At 39.4% G+C, this 21,370-nt stretch overlaps 1 protein-coding gene and 1 long non-coding RNA gene across 2 annotated transcripts in view; one reads left to right on the top strand and one right to left on the bottom strand.

Annotated features, from left to right (window-relative positions):
- Positions 1-564: 564 nt before the first annotated feature.
- On the top strand, positions 565-7,882 carry LOC144366380 (uncharacterized). Its single transcript, XR_013425468.1, has 2 exons — positions 565-3,704; positions 4,551-7,882. It is a non-coding gene; the product is annotated as an uncharacterized LOC144366380 (long non-coding RNA).
- Cap2 (cyclase associated actin cytoskeleton regulatory protein 2) overlaps positions 7,574-21,370 on the bottom strand; it is a 127,818-nt gene continuing 114,021 nt past the window's right edge. The window contains exons 9-13 of the mRNA XM_078020577.1: positions 19,178-19,350; positions 17,988-18,111; positions 17,818-17,900; positions 12,065-12,205; positions 7,574-9,084 (exon numbers count right to left, since the gene is read on the bottom strand). Coding sequence (XP_077876703.1) covers positions 9,001-9,084; positions 12,065-12,205; positions 17,818-17,900; positions 17,988-18,111; positions 19,178-19,350 — 605 coding nt within the window. The 3' untranslated portion in view covers positions 7,574-9,000. The remainder of the gene's footprint in view (positions 9,085-12,064; positions 12,206-17,817; positions 17,901-17,987; positions 18,112-19,177; positions 19,351-21,370) is intronic.

The following is a 21,370-nucleotide window of genomic DNA, read 5'->3' as shown; positions in this document are numbered from 1 at the left end:
TATTTATATATGTATTATTTTTTAGTTTAGGTGGGCACATTATTATTATTATTATTATTATTTTTAATGTGATGCTGAGGATTGAACCCAGTGCCTCATGCATGCTAGGCGAGCACTTTACCATTGAGCCACAATCCCAGCCCTTGTCTTGAGTTTAGAGAGAATGCCTGTATAATTTTTCCATTTTGGAATTTGAAATATTAATTTTCAACTGTTATGTGATTAATTTTAAATGTGTTCTGTACCCTATTGGGAAAATAGTTTATATAATAGCTGGAACTTTCTAGCTCTCCTTCAAAAATCAGAATATTCTTTATTTGTTTGCCTACCTATCATCTATTTTTAGTTACAAAAGTAATATAAGCCTATTATAGCAAATTCGAATCACAAGGAAAGATGTTTATCTTAGTCTCCCAAAGAATTTCCTCTCACTATTAAGGCAATTTCCACACTCTTTGCTGCTTATTCAAACACACACACAAATAACCTTTTAAGTTTCTAAATTCTTTAATTTTGCTTTATTTTTGCATATTCATATCTCCTATATTTCTTAATTATTTTTGCTTCTGTTTCCTAACTTTTTGACAAAAATGCAAATTGTCCTATATTTTTTTATAGTCAGAGCTTTTGTAGTCACCAAACTGTTACTGCAATCCTGTTTTGTTCTTTGATTCAAGAACTCTTTAAAGCCAGGTACTGTGGTGCACATACTTGTAATCCCAACTCCTGAGGAGGCTGATGCAGGAGTATCTGGAGTTTGAGGCCAGCCTGGGCAGCACAGCGAGAACCTGTCTCAAAAAACAAACGGTTTAAACAGCTCACCTTTTCAGTGCTTAAATTACTTTGGTTGAGCTTTAAGTTTTTGCTTTATTGTCTTACATTCAGAGATCATGGCCCATGTAATATTTACTTTGCAGATTCTAAGGTTTCACTTTATATGTTATTAATTTGTATTCTATATTATTAATATTGTAACCCTTGCTTTATTGTTCTGTGCTTATTAATTTCCCATTATTTGCCTATCTTTTATTTCCAACATTGTGAAATACTGTGTTTGATATGTGCCTTTTAAAAAAAATTATTATTACTTATTTATTGTACCAGGGATAGAACCCAGGGGCTTTTAACCACTGAGCCACATCCTCAGCCCTTAATATTTTTTCATTTTGAGACAGGGTCTCACTGAATTGCTAAGGGCGTCACTAAGTTGCTAAGGCTGGCTTTGAACTTGAGATCCTCCTGCCTCAGCCTCCCAAGTTGCTTTTATTTTCCCTCAAGGCAGACTGGATTATTTCATTCCCCCCCACCCCCCTCTATATCCTAAGTACCAACCACATAGAAAATATCTTTAAAATATTTCATTTGTTGAATTAAAATCACTAGGTTCTTAGCAATTATGCTGGCAATTGTCTTTTACTATCTTTTGTTTTTAAGTAAGCATTTAAAAACATTACTTGATTTTCCTTTTGGATTATGTATTTTTCTTGTTTTTTTATTAAACATTTTCCTCATATGTATTATTTTGAAACAACTTGTAATTTGAAACAGACAAAAAATGATGCACTAAAAGGTAGTTATCTTCTTCTGAATGCATTTAAAAATTATCGGATGTTTGGTAAACCACAAAAGATTATGGAGATTTTCACAGTAAAATGCATGTTCTGACATATTCAAATAAATGAAGAGAGTAGAAAGCAAAAAGTATTTCCCTCTAACCTATATCTTAAAGAGAGAGTCATTGTTACCATTTTAGTGTGTGTATTTTCATATTTTCTGTATGCTATAATGAAAATCACAGCTAATTCTTATATAACATTTATCGTATACTTCACATGTATGAATTCATTTACCTTACACAACAATCCGATGGGATAAGTCTAAGGGAGATAAACAAACTGAAGTGCAGATAAGTTAAATGATTTTTCCAACAATTATACAGCTGATAAGTAATGAAACTAGTATTCTTGCTCTTAAGCAAGAATTTTTTTTTAAAAAATTATTATTACTTATTTATTGTACCAGGGATAGAACCCAGGGGCTTTTAACCACTGAGCCACATCCTCAGCCCTTAATATTTTTTCATTTTGAGACAGGGTCTCACGAATTGCTTAGGGCCTCACTAAGTTGCTAAACTATGCTGCCATCAAATATACAGTTTTATAATCAAACACAATATTGTTCTTTTAATTGACTTGCATTTTAGTAAAAATGTTCTTACACTCTGTTTTCTGATAAATGCTCATTTTGCTTGATAGCATATTGTACACCTCTTTCCAAGTCCTTAAAATGTATTTCTTCCCACTGAACCAGCAAACCAGAGCTTCTTAGGTAGCATGTTTGTTTTGGTAGATTAAACTACTCTGGTAAGTAAATCCAATTTGCAGTTGTTTAAGCACAGTCGTCTTGGTCCATCTGTGCTGCTCTAACAGAATACGTGAGACTGTGTAATTTACAAAGAACAGGTTTGTTTCTTACAGTGCTGGAGGCTGGGGAGTCCAAGGCTGAGAGGCCCATTATGGTTAGTCCCTTAGTGCTCTCTTCTCCCATTGGAAAAGTCAGAAGGGCAAGAGACTGTGCATGTTTGTGCCCATTCAGGTGAAGGGAAGATGGAGTGGGGGCAGGGGAGGGGACCAGACCTCCTTTCATCAGGAAACTACTACCACAGTAAGTGACTCACTCCTATGATGAAGATATTAATCCATTTATGAAGGTAGAGCCCTCATGATCTCAATGGTCTCTTGACATTGGAATTTAGTTTCCAACTATGCACTTTGGGGATACATACCATCCACTGCATGCTATACAGGTTTATTTCTCATGTAACTAACTAGGGCAGGTTCTTGTCTTTGTCTATCTTCCATTTTGTGACTCAGGTATGAGTCATAGGCTCTTTCCACTTGGTATTTCTTGTCTAACCAGATAATATTGTCATTTGCATGATTGAGGCTGGTTGCCCTGCCCAGGATCTGGTTGGTGGAGGGAAAGGGAATATGGAGAAACATGCTCTTTAAAAGATTGTTCTAGGGGTGGGGCTGTAGTTTAGTGGTGGAGTGCTTGCCCTGTGTGTGTGAGGAACTGGATTCAACCCTCAGCACCGCATTTAAAAAAAAAAAAAGGTATTATGTCCATCTATAACTAAAATATAAAAATTTTAAAAAGGTTATTCTTTTTTAAAATTTTAATTTGTTATATATGACAACAGAATGAATAACACATACAGAGAACAATTTTTTAGTAATCATTCTAAAGTAGAGTCACACCCTTTGTGTCTTCATACATGAACTTAGGGTAATGATGACCATCGCATTCCACCATCTTTCCTACCCCTTTGCCCCCTTTCTTCCTTTCCCTCCCCTTTGGGGAAAAAAAGGTTATTCTTAACTAAGACTTCCCACATTAAAAAATTACCCAACATCACTCACATCTAGTTGGAAGGCCATGCAACTGCAAGGGAGGCTGGGAACTTAGTCTATTAAGGAGAGAATAAATTGTGATGGATGGCAGGGGCTTCTGTTATAGACAATTTTTATTGTATATTTGTTAATTTCATGTTTGAAAAGAATTTTAACACACTGATCTCATTTTAAATGATCATATCTTCAAAGGTATTACGGACATCTTTAAAGGTATTATGGACACACCTTTAGTGGCTCCAGAATTCGAACCAGACCTTCTGCCTCCATGCCAAGTTCCTTTCCATGAATGTAAGGGCTACTTTTTTGGAGCCTTAATGAAGTATGCCTTTTTCCCCCATTGACAATAAACCCTATCGGAATTATCTTTATCTGGTGAGACACTGAAGCCTTTTTGAGCCAGAGAGACTTATTTCTGTAAACTATAGAGTAGGAGGTTAATTTAATTAGAGAAAATGGCTGTCTAGCCAGTTGGTAAAAGCAGTCTGCAGAATGTAGACCATATTGCTGGTGTGATTATTTTAGATGCTAACAAATGAGAGAACATTTTGGTAACTCTATGAACCAGATTTCAGTTGTTAACAATGGGGCGTCTTTCTCTGAATTCCACATTCCCTGAATGGGCTTCCATTAAAATGTTCCGTCTGTACTCTTCAGAGGCTTGTACATCAACTCTGACTGAGCATACAGGGAAAATGCCCACCACATATTCAGTGGATTTAGACAGGCAATTTGGATAACTTAGGTTTTCAAGTTCACTTTTCCATCAGCCAAACAAATACCAAAATCTATGCTTCATTTGGCCACGGTCAGAGTTAAAGTAATGCCATTCATAATAGAGAATTGTTGATTATTTCCTCCAACTTTTATCTCTGTCCCAGAACATAAAGAATGCCTAACCTTACAACTTCTTTAAAAGCATATGGCTGTGAATCTATACTCTTTTCTATAGATGCATATTTTACATGGTTCTTGAAAACTCTTTCTCTGGCTCTGCACATCTTTCAGTAATACTACAGGACAGTGTCTTTAAATATCTGTAAGCCTCATAGATTTTAAGAAGCATGGTTGCAGGAAGCAATCACTCTCCTGGAACCAACAGACTACATCTACCTAACTCTGATATTTTCTCTACAGCTTTTAAACGGAAGAGAATGCCTGAAGCAAGGGCTGTCATAATATCAGCTGAAAGAAGGACAGGCAGCCAGAGGACATGTGTCATTAGCATCAGCTTTTCTGGGGGATGCCTGCTGTTCATTATGTGTGGACACGATTAGGCTCCACAGGGACCATGAGCAGGAAAGAGCAATCACAGGCTTCCCAAGCGAGTCTGTCTTTCCAAACAAATCTACAGAACCGCTCTGTTCACAGGAAGACTTCCATTATAGGTTTATTGACTTTTGGGTGGATGAAATGAGTTCAAGGAATGATTACTAAAAATAGCAAAAAAAAATTAAGATGCAGTTTCTGATTAGTTGCCAGGATGAATTATTGGCTAGAGGAAATTATTAACTGATTTTTAAAAGAACAAACCTTTGTGATATTGTAAAATGCAATTTATAAACTGCTATTATGTATTCCTTTCATCTGAGTCTTCATGTCATTATGGGGTATTCTTTTTGACAACGGATGGTCCTAAAAGGTAATGTGTTGAAATATAGTGGACATATAACTCAAATGTGCAAAATGATAGTTGTAGGTAAAAATTACCTTTAAATATAAAATGACTCTTTAATTGGAAGGTAAGCTGAACCAAAATTTTCTGATAGGTAAACATTACCCTTTGTTAGCTGCATATTCTGTGCCAATGTACTAAGCAAACAAAAGAGGAAAAAAAAACATTTGGAAAAAAATCATCAAATTATCACTGGGTAACTTGAGCTGGTTTCTTTTTCTCTTGACACACAGATATAAGCTTCTTCACAGAAAGAAACAATGAAATGGTTAAAAGTGCACAAGAAATTGTGACATTGTAAAATCAACCTCTCTCCTTTGAAGCAATTAAAGCCCTCAAAATCATATGTGTATCTGAAGTGGTACAGAAAGTGCCATTGGTTTTAAATAAATTCTTCTGAAATGAGAACGCTTAATGAAATTCATTTTTGGAATATTAAACTCATGAGATAATTCCTAAGTATTTGGTTTCAGTGACAAGGACTCCAAATCCATAGACCCAAATGTTTACCTTCCCTTTACAGTTAAAATATTATACATATTCAAGACAGAACCCCCGTTTCCCCCATCTCTGGCTCTCTCAGCATTTCCTAACACAGGAAATGGATGATTTTAAATCTTCTGATGGAAAGCCTAAGGTGCCTTAACTGAAATACAGGGACGTGTGTGGAAAATGCACTTTAATTTTAGCCACGTTGAGTGAAGCTGGGGGCAGGCAGGTGGACGGACACTCTCTGTGGACACAAGGAGTTAAGAATCCTGGAGGTGGATCTGGGAATCATCTATGTAGAGGTGATGAAGTTAAGGGAGACAAATGAGCTTTTGAGGGGAAACAAAGGGGTAGAAGGGAAAGGAGCCAGAGAAGCATGTGGCCTATCACAAAATCAAGGGAGTTTAGTAAGAAAAGGGCAGTGTCAGGAATGTTAATGGACAAGGACTGAGACGAAGACACTGGATTTGATAAACTTTCAGAGTTTCAGAAATAGGAGACCATAAGCCCAAGTGTTTTGTCCTTAGGTTCACTTGCTGCTTCTATAAGAAGTTAATGTCATAGGATCTCAGCCTTCTTGTCTTTAAGATGAGAGGATTTCCTGGATACACTCATCTAGATTCTTAGAACTTGAAGTAGACATTTTCAATGAGAGAAAGAATAAATGAATAGAGCTATATGTATTTCCTATCAGCTTCCTAGATAGAGAGTGGTTAGTACTGACTATTCACATCAAAACATTTTGCTGTATAAGGAAAACTGTTTGCAATGCATTATCTAAGAGAACAATATCATTGAGGATAGAATTTTGAAGATAAAACCTCTTTCAATTTTTTTTTTTTTTTTTTTGGTAGCAGGAATTGAACCTAGAGGTGCTTAACCACTGAGCAACATTCCTAGCCCCTTTTTTATTTTGAGATAGGGTCTTGGTAAGTTGCTTAGGGCCTCAGCCTCCCAAGCTGTTGGAACTCCCAAGTCACTGGGATCACAAGCATGATGCCTGTGTTGGTTGTTCATCTTTATCCTGTAATTCTACAAAGTAAAGAAGTATAGGAGACCCTTGCCCCGCTTACTTTTGACAGATTCTCATTTTGACTTCTTTTTTTAAAAAAAAATATTTATTTTTTGGACACAATACCTTTATTTATTTATTTTTATGTGGTGCTGAGGATCAAACCCAGGGCTTCACACATGCTAGGCAAGTGCTCTACCACTGAGCCACAGCCCCAGTCCTCATTTTGACTTCTTAAGAATGGATGTGTCATTGATTCTGCAAAGTGTGGATTTCTTATTCAATAGATAGAGCATTGGAATTCAATAAGGAACAAGAAACAAAGCTTATTGGAAATACAGCATTTTCTTTTTGAATTTTTATACACTGCCAAAAAATTTTCAATAAATTTAACCTACTGGTTAACAAGTCTGGCAGGTGGAAGGTGCCTTAAGGCATACAGAGCTGGTAAATCAGCTGGTAAATAAGTCCCGATTTGCATTTCAGGGGTAAAGCATGTTGAAAAGCTGATGTTAATCCAAGGCTGACTGACAGACCCTAAGGATTTTGAGTGGACTTATTTTTCCATGGAAAGTTATTATTATATAATGGGTGTGTAATATGTCCTTGTAAGAGTAATTTCTTTTCATATAATTACTTTCCTCTAAAGTTTATTCATAAATTCATCATGTCATTCCTATTATAATCTATTAACATATAGTATGTAGTATCATATTTATAAAATCACCTATTCTGGCATCTATATATTAAAAAGACCTGAAGCAGGTGTTTTCTCTGTGAAGAGGCCTTGATTCTAGAATTTTCTGAAGGCCTTCCAACTACAATGGCTTCATCTGGTATCTACCTTGAAGGAACCATTCTTTAGGAAAGCTGATCATATGCTGAATACACTATCAACCAGAAGGACTCATCTGTCTTTTAAGTTTCATGTATGAGCAAGGGGAAAAATCAAAGTGCAACAAAAAATAATCTTAATACCCAGAATTCATCACAGTATATAAACAATTAGAATTTTACTCTCTTTTGGAATAAGTTTACAGTTCAAAAATGATATTTATTAAAGCCACAACAATATTCATTCAGACAAAAATTTTTGTAGCAAAACCTTGGTACATGAGCATTAGTAATTTGAATGCTATATGGATATAGAAGATATTTTTAAAAAACGGAAATGATATGTTCCAAAGGCTGTCATAGGCACAATATATATGCTTGTGTTGTTTCTGCAAGCACAGAATGACACTTTATCACACGTGATCCAAGAAGTTACAATTCAGCACTATGTACCAAAAAGATACAAAGGAATATCATAGTTACTCATTTTTAAAAAGCAGATACTATCAAGACTACAAAATAGGAGCAGCAAGCCAAACCAACAAACAATTCTTTAGGTTTTAGAAGAAGTAATATAGCTATGGCTTTTTTCATGGTCATTTTTGAGACTGGTTAGCGTCTGGCAAATGGGAAAGAAGAAATGATTCTATAATAAAGCACAACACCATTTACAAGGCATCTGATATTTAACAGGCTCAAAAATGGAAAACAAAAATTGAGCTGTTCTCAGAGCAAAATTATGAGATTTCATGTAGCAGAAACATTGCTTCCTCTTATGCCGATCTTTTGGCAGAAGAGTATGCAGAAAAGTGAGTTGTCACGTGACATGGAGGAACAATACTGAAGATGAATAATTAGAAATTTACTTTTATTTTAACCTTCTTTATTTTTATGTGGTGCTGAGGATCGAACTCAGGGCCTCACATGTGCTAGGCAAGCGTTCTACTGCTGAGCCACAACCCTAGCCCCTTACTTTTGTATTTTACTAACTATTAAGGATATAGGTCTTCCAAGGACCAAGAAACCAAATTTGGTCCTTATATGTGGAATTTTCTTATTTATTTTTAGGACATGGACTGAAATATGAATTCATGCTGATAGTGTATCCACACCGATAAAGATGAAAATGTAGTAAAAATAAGAAAAAAAATCATACATTTTTCTGGCCACACTACTACTATTACATCATATTGAAATAGTCTAAAAGGTAAAAAGGACGTTGATTCTCAAAGGTTTTTTTTCCGACTAGCAATTAAGCCTAAGTGTAAAAGTGATACATGCAGTATTTTTACCCATCAGTGACTGTGTTAAGGATACAAGGGGATCAGAATTCTTTTTTCTTTTCCTTTCAATCAGTAGTGCTCACAAGTTATGTGGAACTAAAATCACACACAAAGGTAAGTCATGAAGAAATGTTAAATATTTCAGAATGCCCACAAAGGCGTGCCAGACACGACGCTGTTTCTAGAGCTCTGTTGGAGGCTTAACTAACGAGTTGGCGCTGGAGCTCTTGAATGCTGCTTGCTTGTGTTTGTGTGATGGGACCGAGGTTGGGGGGGGCCCAGGCTTTCTGGAGATTAGGCCATAATTTCTGCAGGTTCAGTGACCAGCTTGGATCCATCCCATACTGTCTTGAACTGCTCAGGAACCGGAAATTCTCTCTGGAAAAAGGCAAGAAGAACAGAACGTTTTACATTCAAGCTGCCTCAAGACTGGTGAGTGCCAACTCATGGGCAAAGCAATTCCATTGAACCCACATCTGCACCGTGGAGAGGTCTCTGTCACAGAGAGACTCCCACATGTGTCCCTTTTTGTGCCTATAAGCAATAGAACTAGCATTTACAGAGAACCAGCTAGGGGTTATGTGATGCTATCTACAGAAAGCAGAGGCCTGAGGGGAAGCAGCTGGCCCAAGATGGGGGGTGGCCACAGAGCAGATAGCCAGAATCCACACCAATGAAGTCTTTCTCTTTGTTTTTATTTATTTTACTATGTGCTGAGGATTAAACCCAGTGCCTCACACATGCTGGGCAGGTACTCTACCACTGGGCTACCACCCCAGCCCAAGGCAGTCTCTAATCCACTCCTCTCTACCACATCGGGGTGGTGTCTTATTAACATGCAGACTCTGATTCAGGAGATTGGAGAGGGAAATGAGAATCAAATTTCCAGCACGCCCTCAAGGCTTATGGCCCCAGCCGCAGCGAGTGGAATTTATTCCAGTTATCACCTGTCTGCTCTTTGAGAAACTGCAAAAAATGTGTGTAAGCTTGTGTAAACATTTGTCATCCTGCCATTGTACTCTTTCCAGTGGAAAACACACACTCCATACACACCTGTCCCCCACCTCCACCTATACAACCACACAAAGAAGCACAGACTAGTCTAAAAAGGACTCTCCTTCCCCAGTGATTCTCCAGACATTTAAGAGGAAGATGGAAAGGGACCAAGGGGAAAAATCAAAGTGGAATAAAAAATATTCTTAATATCCAGAATTCATCCAGTATTTAAACAATTAGAATTTTACTCTCTTAGAATAATTTTTCAGTTCAAAAATGATATTTTTGTTGTTGAGCGGCCCCCTTGGCCCTGACTCCTGGAGCCTCCCTGAACTTCCTGCATGTGCCAAGCAGTCTGAAACCCCACATGCGGGATAAGCTAATGTCTCTGCTCATGAGATGTGACGTTTCACTGGAACACACATGACCCCTATCTTCCTAGATGGAGGATCCAACTGTTTCTTTTGAAAGAAGCGAATTATTTATTAGAGCAATGAATTCTCCTTGAGTGAAATCTGAAATGGGAAACCTTTAAGTCTTCAAAACCCAATGTGTCCCTGTGGGTGTGTCTGTGTGTGTTGTACCTCATATCACTTCTGGAGCTCTTTTTGATGCATAAATGAAGCTTTGTCCTATAGGTGTTCTAAACTCTCTGTTGGCAGAGAGAAGATAGTAACGTGATGATGGATTTGCTCTGGGAGGCTGATTTCCTTCAGGATGAACCATCCCACCATCCATCTCTGCATGGTAATGACCATGGTGGGCCCTCAGGATGGTTCCCATTACCTCCAACTTAAAAATGTATGAAGGGGGTCAAGGACTGAAGACTCAGGGTAATTCACCTGCACAGGCAGGACTACAGTTCCAGCATAAAAACTCAGGCACTGCTTGTAGTCACTCTTTAGGCCAGCGGATCTTAATCTCAGCCCCATACTGGAACCACCTGGAAAGCTTTAACACCACAGATGCTGGGTGGCATGCCCAGAGAGTCCAGCTTAATGAGTCTGCAGAGCTCAGCCAACCACGCTGCTTTCCTTAGCAGGTCCAGTTCCCATGCAGCTGAGCCTTCTGCTTAAACAGCTGCGAAGGCCAGGGATCATATGATTTATGTCTCTTCAGTTCTGGAGAATTCTCCTACTCTGAGGCTCTTCGGTATTGCCTTGAGCTCTTCCATACTTTTTAGGGTGAGAGCCCAAGAAGGGACTCTTCTCTTGCTCAGGGCTGGGTGTCCACATGCGGAGTGGTGAAGCACCCTCTGATGCTTGTGGTTTTGTGTTGTAAACTGAAAGGATGAATTCTAGGCTGCTCTATATGGTATGTGGCCTGTGGAGCCGAAGAACTTGGCAGTGGGGAAAGGAGCAGTGGGCTGCAGCCACGTCTGTCCATGGAGGTCAACCTGTCTCTGACTGCCGTGTAGACAGCTGGAGACTGACCTTTCAGCTCAGGTGGCCCCTCTTCCTAAGGTGTGCCTGCTAAATTACCTTTTCTTCCATTCTTTCCTGATTCACTAGTCCCCTGCTTAGACCCAGAGGGAATGATCTCTATTTATTCTCCTACTTCTAAGTAATGACAACTAGCAGATCCATGATACTCCATTATCCAGAAATGTTATTTATTCACTTAAATTCCCTTTTCTATGGATGAGAATACCTGCATGCTTCTTTTAGATGCTATTGGAAGGAAGGAGCAAAGAAAAGAAATGCTGGCAAAATCACTTAAGCTTGTGTTTCTCAGAAGGGCCACTGGGTGGCCCGATGGCATTAGAATCACCTGGGATGCAATTAGCAATCCAGACGCCCAGAGGCTCCATCTGGAGCCTCCCCAATCCCACCTCTAGGTATAGGGTTTGAGTCTGGCCATTTCTTCTTCTTCTTCTTTATTTTATTTTTTGTCTTTTTTTGGAATTGGCTTTGTGAGTGCAAGACAGACACTTTGCCATTGAGCGACATGCCAGCCCATCTCACCAAGCTTCTCACTGATTCTTATGGTAAGTGGAGGATCTCTGACTTGAGCAAACCTTCACAAACAGTTCTACTTAACTGTCCCCTTTCCTCCTTCCCATCCCCCGCAAAGCCTTCTTCTTTCCTGTTCCCCTCCATCAGAGCTCAGGAAAAATATTTAGCCCCACCCAATATGAATTCAGATGCATGCTGCGCTATTCCGTAGCAGCTGGCCAATTATCGTAGCGATCAGTGGCCTGCTGTGGGAACGGGCAGTGGGCAGAGCCCAGGAGCTGGGCAAGAGTGGTGGAAGGCAACTCCCTGAACTTGTTCCCACCTGTGATGGAGCTCCACGCTGGTGGTCTGTTGTCTAATCAATCTCTAAGAATTTTAATAATGACAGCTGCCTGGGAAGTACTTACATAATCACCATCCTGAGGGACAAGGACATTCATTTCGGAAGACTTGGCGCTCACCAGCTCACAGTCCAAGGCGTCCTCACTGAGGTACACGTGGCAGCCTTCTGTCTTGTTAATGGAAATTGTTGGCACTCTCCCCATTACCTGAAATGAGGTGGGGGGAAATCTAGGGTCAAAGCAAACCGACAGAAATGACAGTGTTCCCCAATAAATCCATCTAGATTCTTCTTGGCCTTAGCTTGGGCTTAGCCAAACGTTAGGAAGTGCCAGGTGGAAGCTAGGGAGACTGGTTAATGGGCTCCAGGGTGAATAGGGAGGTGTCATTTGGGGATACAATGAAAAGACCACACAAGGGGATTCTCAAACCTCTGGGCCTCTTTCCCAAGATAAAATTAAGGGATTAATTTGGAAACAGCAGCTAAATGTTTAGAAAAAGTCTTGCAGCACCTGTAAGTGGATCTGAACCATATATTTGATTTCATGATAAAAGAAACAAGATGCATTTGCTTTATTTGCTAAAAATTTTAGTTTTGACAAATATCTAGAAACTGGGATTTAAACAAGTACTAATACTGATGTGTAAGAATAGGATTATTCTTGAGCAGAAACTGAGTAGATTGTTCCTAAATTAAGAATAAGTAAGAAACACTACAATTCTTTTCATGTAAGTACTTTTGGTGGATAAAAATCTCAGTGGATGAATGCAAAGTTTATATGAGATGAGTTCTTAGAAGTGTATTTATTTTAGGAGCCAAAACTGGAGGCTTAGCTCAGGATACTCATTATACGGATAAACAGGACTGTGCACAAGAGAGGGCAATTCCTGGTGTTGTTTACAAATACTAAATGCTGTAAAAATTCTGATCAGTTTTAAGTTTCTCTTTGAACAGTTTTCAGAAATCACCCCAAATTGCACAGGAGCAGAATGCCCCCAAAGACACTATGATTTTCCTTCTTGTAATGGTAATTAAAGTGATAAAGACATCTCCTCTTTCACCTTGAAGAAAAGGCTAGATTGCAAACCAAAGCAGCAAGTCCTGTTGATGGTGCAGGTGATGTAAAGAATTCCTTGGGGGGCGTCTGGTCAGATCGCCCTACTTCTCTGTTTTCTCTCTTCTCTGCATAGAAACTGAACACTGAGTTGGAATTGAACCTCAGTGCTAAAGTAAAGGCAGAGGTAGTTCAAGGTCAGGTAAGTACAGGGCTCAGCCACAAATAAAAGAATAATAATACATATGTGTATTTAAAAAATGTGTCAGCAGCTATGTTTTGATAATATCGAGATTTGCTTATTTTATAATGATGTAGAGCATTTACATTCTGACCAAAGCTGTGTGAATACTAGGCAAGCAGAGCAAAGGGATGTCTTGTCACTGTCTCTTAGAACGTATTTATACGTTGCTAGAGTATGCCAAAATCCTGAAGTGTCCTGGGTACTGGAAAAGGCAATAGCAAAAATTAAAAATAGCCCTGTTATGTTAAGAACGGCAATTTCCACAGCATTTTGGTCAATGACGTATTTGAATACATTATAAACATGGCTTTCCCTGGTAGTCTCTGAATACTTTAGGAACAGAGAGTGTTTCTTATCAGGAGAGTTGGGCCAAAAAGCTCCTCTGCTGAGTGACAGGTGGCATGTGAGCTTGCGCAGGCGGCTACTCCTGCTCTACCTCTAAGTTCCTCTTTTAGTCTCATGTAGTTTTTCACAAACATGTTTCTCCATAAAATTTTTAACATCCCCATTGACTTCTTGGGTCTCTCTCTTTTCCCATAATTTGTGTATTTTACTATGATGTTTGCCAAAAGTAGGATGACAGGTCAGATCCTGTGAACTTCAGTCCTGACCTGGTTATTCCTTTCAATCTTTTAATAGCATTATTGAAGGAAAACCTGCAAACATAAATTCACCCATCTTGAGTGTACAACTCCGTTATATTTAATAAATTCACAGACTTGTGCAATCATCACTACAACCCAGTTTTAGAACATTTCCATCATCCTCAAAATATCCCTAATGGCCACTCACAATCCATCCCCACCCCCACCCCCACCCCAGGCCACCACTAATCGGTTTTCTGTTTCTATTGTGTGCAGGCCCTTTTAAGTGCTTTAAATAGGTAATGACATTCCCTTGGTTTGAACATGCCAAAGTTCAAAAAGTATTCACTAAATGTTTTTCTTTGAATTGCACTGCTGAATTTCTATCATTCTGATACAAGAAAACATGGCTTATCCTTAAAAATATTACAATATATTTCAAAAATAGAAAAAATATATAAAGAATAATACAACAAATACAGCAATGTGTATATGCTACCAATAGCTTCATCCGAGTGATTCATTTTGGCTTATTTCCTATTTTTTTAAGAGACTAAAATTTTCTAGTATTGTTGAAGCCCCTTCATAACATATACCACCTCACTGATCTCTCCTTCCTCTGTAACTACTCTTCTGGATTTTGTGCTTCTGATTCACCAAGTCTGTCTATTGTTCACCAGGTCTGTCTGTTGGTTAAAGCGATTGGCATGGCTACCCTGAGTTCTCAGAAGTACATTTACTATGTGGTATTGTTTGCAGGTCTTCAATCTTTTTATAAATAGGTACATTGCACAACGTCTGCCACTCTGTAACGCCTTCATTGCTCAATACCGTTTTATACACGCAGCTGCGGAGCCTTCATTTTCACTAACGTGCAGTGTTCTGTGAGGAGGATGTATTCACTTGCCAGTTGGTGGACATTTAAACTGGTTGTTTTTACTGGCATTCTGAATGACACGGCATCAAATACGTTTCGAGTCTCCTTGGCATATGTACGAGTGCTTCTTTAGTGTTTATTCCTAAGAGCAAATTAGTCACACAGTATGATGTGACTTCATGAGATGGGGCCAGTTTGCTCAGCAGTGAGTGCAACAGAATCACTCCCCCAACACGGATGCACCAGGGTTCTCAAGTTCCACTTCTCTTAACATACAGGCAATCCTCAACTCGAAGTTCTTAGAGTATGAGATTCAGTTCAAGGCACCCTGCAAAGGGCATTCTGAATCCAAAACTGTGTGAAAATCTATTTCTAATTATTAACTTTACATACACCTATGCCTATGCATATATATGTATTCACTTACATATACACCTACCTATTGGTATAGGTATGTATACGTATGTTTCTATACACATAGATATCCACGTATATCTACATGTATGTATACTCATATGTATCAACCAATTCTGTTTTCCTTCTCTGAGTTGCTTTAATAATCTTTGCCCATTTTCCTATTAGATTGTTAGGTTTTTTTTCTTATTGATTCATGGTCCATTCTTTATATATTCTGGACATAAATCCTTTTTGTTTATCTGCAAAGATTTCCCCAAATTTATGGTTGTTTTTCAGCTTTGTATATCAGGTCTACTTGTTGAACTATAATTTTATATTTATTTTTTATTTGTTCTTTTTATATACATGATAGGAGAATGTATTTTGACATATTATGCGTGCATGGAGTATAACTTCCCATTCTACGGTTGAACATCATGGGGAGTTCTCTTCCCCCCATTTTAATTTTAATGATATTTACTAATTTTAGATTAATTGGTTCTTCTCTTTATGGTTTGTGCTTCTTGATCCAATTAGTTTCTTTCTTTCTTTAAGGTCACCAAGACGTTCTGCATGTTATTCTCAGAGTTCAAGTATTTCTTTTCATAATTAAAACTTTACTTTTATGTATGATGAGAATTCAGTATATATTTTTTCCCAAATAGATAATCAATTGTCCTAAACACACACTTCTATTAATGTATCTATCTATTTCAGGGCTTGCCAGGCTGTTTGTGAGTCTTTTTCTATACTTCCCACACTATAACATTTTCAATGACTCAATATCTGGTGTGCAAGTCCATTCAGCTTGTTCATTTGCTTTCAAATCGTTTTAGCTATACTTTTCCACTAGTTTTCCAAATGGATTTTAAGGCCATTTTTCATCAAAAATCCTGTTGATATGTTTGAGTTGAGTTTCACTGAACTTATGGGTTAAATAAATGGAGACCACTGATACTGACGTCTTTCTGTCCATTTATTTACATCTCTTTTGTGTTCTTTATGAATACCTTCCATTTTGGTTGTTATTTTTTCCCTAAGCACCCTACAGTTTGGTTGTGATTTTAAATATTATTTTGTATACATTTTCTAAGACTTATTTGTAGTATAAAGATAGGTTGTTGATTTTTGCATGCTGATGTTGTATCCAACCATCTTGCTGAATGTTTCTTCAGTTTCATAGTTTGTTAACTCTCTTGGATTTTATGTAAAGGCAATCATATTTTTAAAAATATTTTTTCTTAGTTGTCAATGGGACTTAATTTTATTTATTTATACGTGGTGCTTAGAATTAGACCCAGTGCCTCATACATGCTAGGCAAGAGCTCTACCACTGAGCTACAACCCCAGCCCAAGGCAATCATTTTGTTGGCAAATAAGGACATCTTTGTTCTTCCTTTTCCAGTTTTATATCCCTCAATTATTTTTCTCATCTTATTGCACAGATTGTACCTTTAATACATCACTAGAAGCAATGATGGAAGGAATTTTCTTATTTTTCTGACTTTAATGGCAATTCTAAAGTTTTAAATTTTTGCTGTAGCATTTTTCAAGATACCCTTACTTTGCTGACAGAATGTAGTATAGCTTCTCTGACTTTTTCCTAATATTATCAGCTATAGCTCCAGAGCTGGCATTAGTGCCCAGGTGTCCTGATGCCCAGTCAGGATTATTTCCATTTGACAGACACAGGCAGAACTAACTTCTAAAATTACCATCAGTGAAATGTAAAGGTGCACACAGGGGACTCTAATTAAAGGTTTCAGTGGTGACCAGCAACTTGGGAGGCTGAGGCAGGAGGATTCAATTTTGAGGTGAGACCCTGGCTCAAAAGAAAACAAAAAAGAGCCGAGGATGTGGCTCAACGTTAGAGCACCCCTGGTTTAATTCTCAGTGCTATTTTTTAAAAAAAGAAAGAAAAAGAAAAAAGTGTCAGGAAAGCAAAAAGATTTGTGCAGTCACAATCTAATTTGAACAAACATTCTTGGGAAGCATCAGGTGGCGAAGGATAATTAACAACAGGGAAAAATGTAGCGAAAGACAGAAGTCACAGTTGGCCAAAGATGTGAGACACCCTCTAGATTTTGGTGTATTGTTAAATCTCATTTGGCTAAAGCAAAATTACTAGACGACTACAGGTTTTCTTCTATTTTTGAAAATTCAGTTTCAATTTGACTTCCCAGGTGTTATTCTGATTACCTCACTAACTCTTAAGAAGAATTTTTCTTCTAAGACCAATTTTCCCAGTTGGGTTGGGGAAGAGTGCCTTAATTTTCCCGGGGATGATGGTGCTACGCCGAGAAATCTGCTTAGTATTTTTACACACACAGTAATCGATCCATTCCAATCCACCAAACATTTATTTATTAGACAACTACTGTGTGCAGGTCCTGTGCAAATCTCTGGAGCTGTAAAGATTAGTTAGTTGTCCTTGAAATAGACAGTAAACCAGTAGAGGGATGTGTTAGAGGCGGAGAAGGGGGAGTGAATGCTCAGAAGAAAGACAGGATGAGCCAGAAGAGGCAATGACAGAGCTATGTTTGGAAAGATCAGGAGCAGGAGTTTTCTGGGCGGACCTGGAGGAGTGAGGGTCCCCCTGCAGGCAGAGTGGGCGGTGCATGTGAGGCCACGGCCAGGGTGGAGCAGGGCTGGAAGGGCTGCTTACCTGGATCTGAATGTCCTTGGAGTTGATCACTTCCACGATCCCCACCACATTGTCAAACACCAGGCCAAACTTCTTACAGTTATCTAGAGGGGGAAAAGCCCACTAAATACTCACAGCTTTGCCTGAACACAACCCACCAGAGGAACCACAGAGCCGCCCCTTGGCCCTACCAATGGTAATGGAATTTATTTTCCCATTTATCTGGAGTGTCGATTTGTCACATTTGAAAACGTAAGCCACTTGTTTCAGTTCAGTCTCTGAAATCACGAGGTCATTCCTGTCCTCTTGATACTCCTAAAATTAAAACAGACACAAATATTAAGTTCGAGGATATACAGATAAACGAGTCCACCGGGCACTGAAGTCACCATGCAGCTGGGATGATAGCTTTTCAGGGTGCTCTTCGTTCAGATCCGTGTCTGCCCAGGCCTTACCTTGTCATCGTAATGACAAAAATGGATGGAACTACCTAGAAGGGGGTCAGGGTCAATGTGCAAGCATCGGGTACTGGCTCCCTGGTGAGTGGGCGGGGCTGAAGCAAGGGTGTGAGAGCTGTGGAGACACTGATGCCAAGGCCTTGATCCTGCAGCAGAATCCACTGTGCCACGTAGGAGACTGGCAGAGGAGCTGCTGAAGGACACAACAGCGGTCCAGCTCCACTGTGTTTTCAGGCCATGACAACCTTTCCAGGGATTTGGACCTTATGCTTCTGGGATGCTCTCTGGAATATAGAGGACACTAGCTTTCCCCACTTCCAAAATGTCCTTGTCCTGCTCACAGCGTTAGCCCTGAAGGTGGGGGTGGCAGCGGTAGTGTATGGCTGTATCAGGGCCTCCATCAGGGGCACCAACACGACGCAGATCAGATCGGGGCACACCTTCCCCAGGCCACAAGCTATTGTGGTTTCTCACTGCCTGGTTGGAAGCTCATGGAAATGAGTAGTCAAATTCACAAAGACAGAAAGGAGAAGGTGGTCACCAGGGGCTGCGGGCAGGAGGCTAGGGGAGCATCATATGCTGGGCTCAGGGTTTTAGTTCTGCAAGATGCAGAGAGTTCCATGGAGTTCCATGGTTGGATGGTGGTAATGGTGCACAGCAACGTCACTGCCCTTAATAATGCCACTGAAATGTACCCTTAAAATGGTTCACGCGTAAATTTTATGTTATGTGTATATTACCACAATCAAAAACAACTTTAAAAATGTTGAAGAAAATAATGCATGAGAGTCAGAAAAAATTTATGGAAGCATTTGGAAATGCACAGTGCCTCCTCCAGCCAGCGTCCTTTCTCAAGACCCAGGAAAATGGATGGTGCATTCATCAAAGTGTGTGAAGAACACAGGTCAAAGGTCTTCACTCACCACCCTCCACTTCTTTCCTTCCAACTCGAACACTGGAGCATGTTTCTGGGGAGAAGAGGATTTGGGAGATGTGGGACTTGGAGTGTGGGATTTGGTTGGAGATCGCACTTGTCCTTGGGCCCGCAGGCTGGGATTCTTGTATGTCTTCTGGTCGTCTGTGACATGCCGGAGCCCTAGGAAAGCAACACACATGGGCACATTTCTTTATGACATATGCAAAAGGAAAGATGCTTGATGTAAACAAGCAGAACTTCTGGTGGTGCTATTTTTGTTACAGAGTAGTTCTAAGCGTGTTAATGGTATTTCTTGCTGCCTAGTTAAAAGTTGATGGAAATGAGCAGCCGAATTCAGAGAGACAGAGAGCAGAATGGAGGTTGGTGTGTGTGTGTGTGTGTGTGTGTGTGTGTGTGTGTGTGTGTGTGTAGTGGGGAAGGGGAACAGGGATTCTGTGTAAGTTGATACTGATAGAAGCACCACGGTCACTTTTTAACTTGAGGCCCTCCGTCTTTAGGTAGAAATTCTGCAACAGACAAAAAAACAAAAAAACAAAAAACAAAAAACCAGAACAACAACAACAACAAACAACAAAAACCCAACTCCCATATCAATTACTACATTACCACAAAAAATCTCATGGTTTGTTTCTTTTCTCATGGCTAAATCACCCACAAGAACGGGCCTAAAAAGTCAGGCATTCGGGTGAGTGTATATCAGAGTATAGAATCAACTTCTATGCCCTGTTGATTCAGAGTACAGAATGCCTTTATGGTTTAGAATGCAAGCGCTTTTGACCCTGATATATCTTAACTGTTGTATTTTTAAAAATTAACCATCACTATGAGGACAAAGGTAGTTCTGTGATAGAGCACCTCAGCAAGCCAGGACACCGCGTCAGGACAGAGGTGCTGCCGTTGGCCATTTTCATTTCACTTGACCTCAATGCTTGGGTTTTAGAGGATGCTGCTGGAGCACCAGAGGCTGCAGGGGTGAAGTAGTGCAGTGGTTGACTGAGAACCCGGAGTCTCTGAGTTCTTCCTGCTCCACTGAGACCCTCTGCCTAGACTTGAAGAGTGTAGACGCCCTCCCCCTTTGTGTTGGGGGTGGGAGTGGAATGACTCATGCATCGCTGGCCTTGGGGTTTATGGTTTGAATCTGGAATGTGCCCCCCAAAGCCCATGTGTTGAGATCTCTAGAAATGAAAATTAATCCAAATGTTTATGAATATCAATACATACATAGCATACAGGGACATAAATATGACCATGTGCATGTAGAGGTACATGAATATGGATGTGTATGTGTACATGAAAATGAACATGTACACATACACATGCATGAATATGCAAATATATATGGATATGAGCACCAATAAGAACATGTACATAAATCTGAATATGAAGGTGTCATGTACATAATTATGAACATGTGTATGATTACATATGAGAATATGAATGTGTGCATGAGTATGAATACATGCACATGAATATGAAAGTGTATATGAGCATGAATAAGAATGTGTTCATTTACATGTGCATGAATTGAATATGTGTATGAATATGTATATGTGCATAAATATGCATATGTATATGAATATGCATATGTACATGTACCTTAAAAAGTACATGAATAAGAATGTGAATGTCCACACATACATGTGCATGAATATGACTGCGAATGTGTGCATGAATGTGTGAATGAATGTGTGCATGAACATGAATATAAATATACTCTCCATTGATGAGATCCCACTCCAAATGCAGCAAGTTTTGGAGGTGGGACTTTTAGGTAATCACTGGGGCTCTACCTCATCAGCTGATTAATCCATTTGCTGGATTAATCTACTGAGAGCTCGGTAGTCTACTGCGTGGAAACTGTAGGCAAATGGGGCATAGGTGGGGGAGGTAGGGCGCCCGGGGCCTGGCCTTGGACTACGCTGACCTTGTCCCTTCCTCTCCCTCTCTGCCTCTGTGCTCACTGACTGCCTGGAGGTGAGCGTTGCCCTTCTGATGCAAAGTTCTGCCTCATCTTGGCCCAAGGAATAGAGGTGTCCAACAAATGAACTGAACCTGTGAAACTCTGAGTTGAAATTAACTTAGTTCTAAGTTGTTCTAGTCAGGCATTTGGGTCACAGTGACAAAAAGCGGACTGACCCAGGATGGTGTTCCTGGAGGCAAAAGGGAAAGCAGCACACTT

This window comes from Ictidomys tridecemlineatus, chromosome 8 (assembly GCF_052094955.1).
Source record: "Ictidomys tridecemlineatus isolate mIctTri1 chromosome 8, mIctTri1.hap1, whole genome shotgun sequence".
NCBI lineage: Eukaryota > Metazoa > Chordata > Mammalia > Rodentia > Sciuridae > Ictidomys > Ictidomys tridecemlineatus.
The sequence above is the reverse complement of the archived record's forward strand: the minus strand, read 5'-3'. Positions and strand labels throughout refer to the sequence as shown.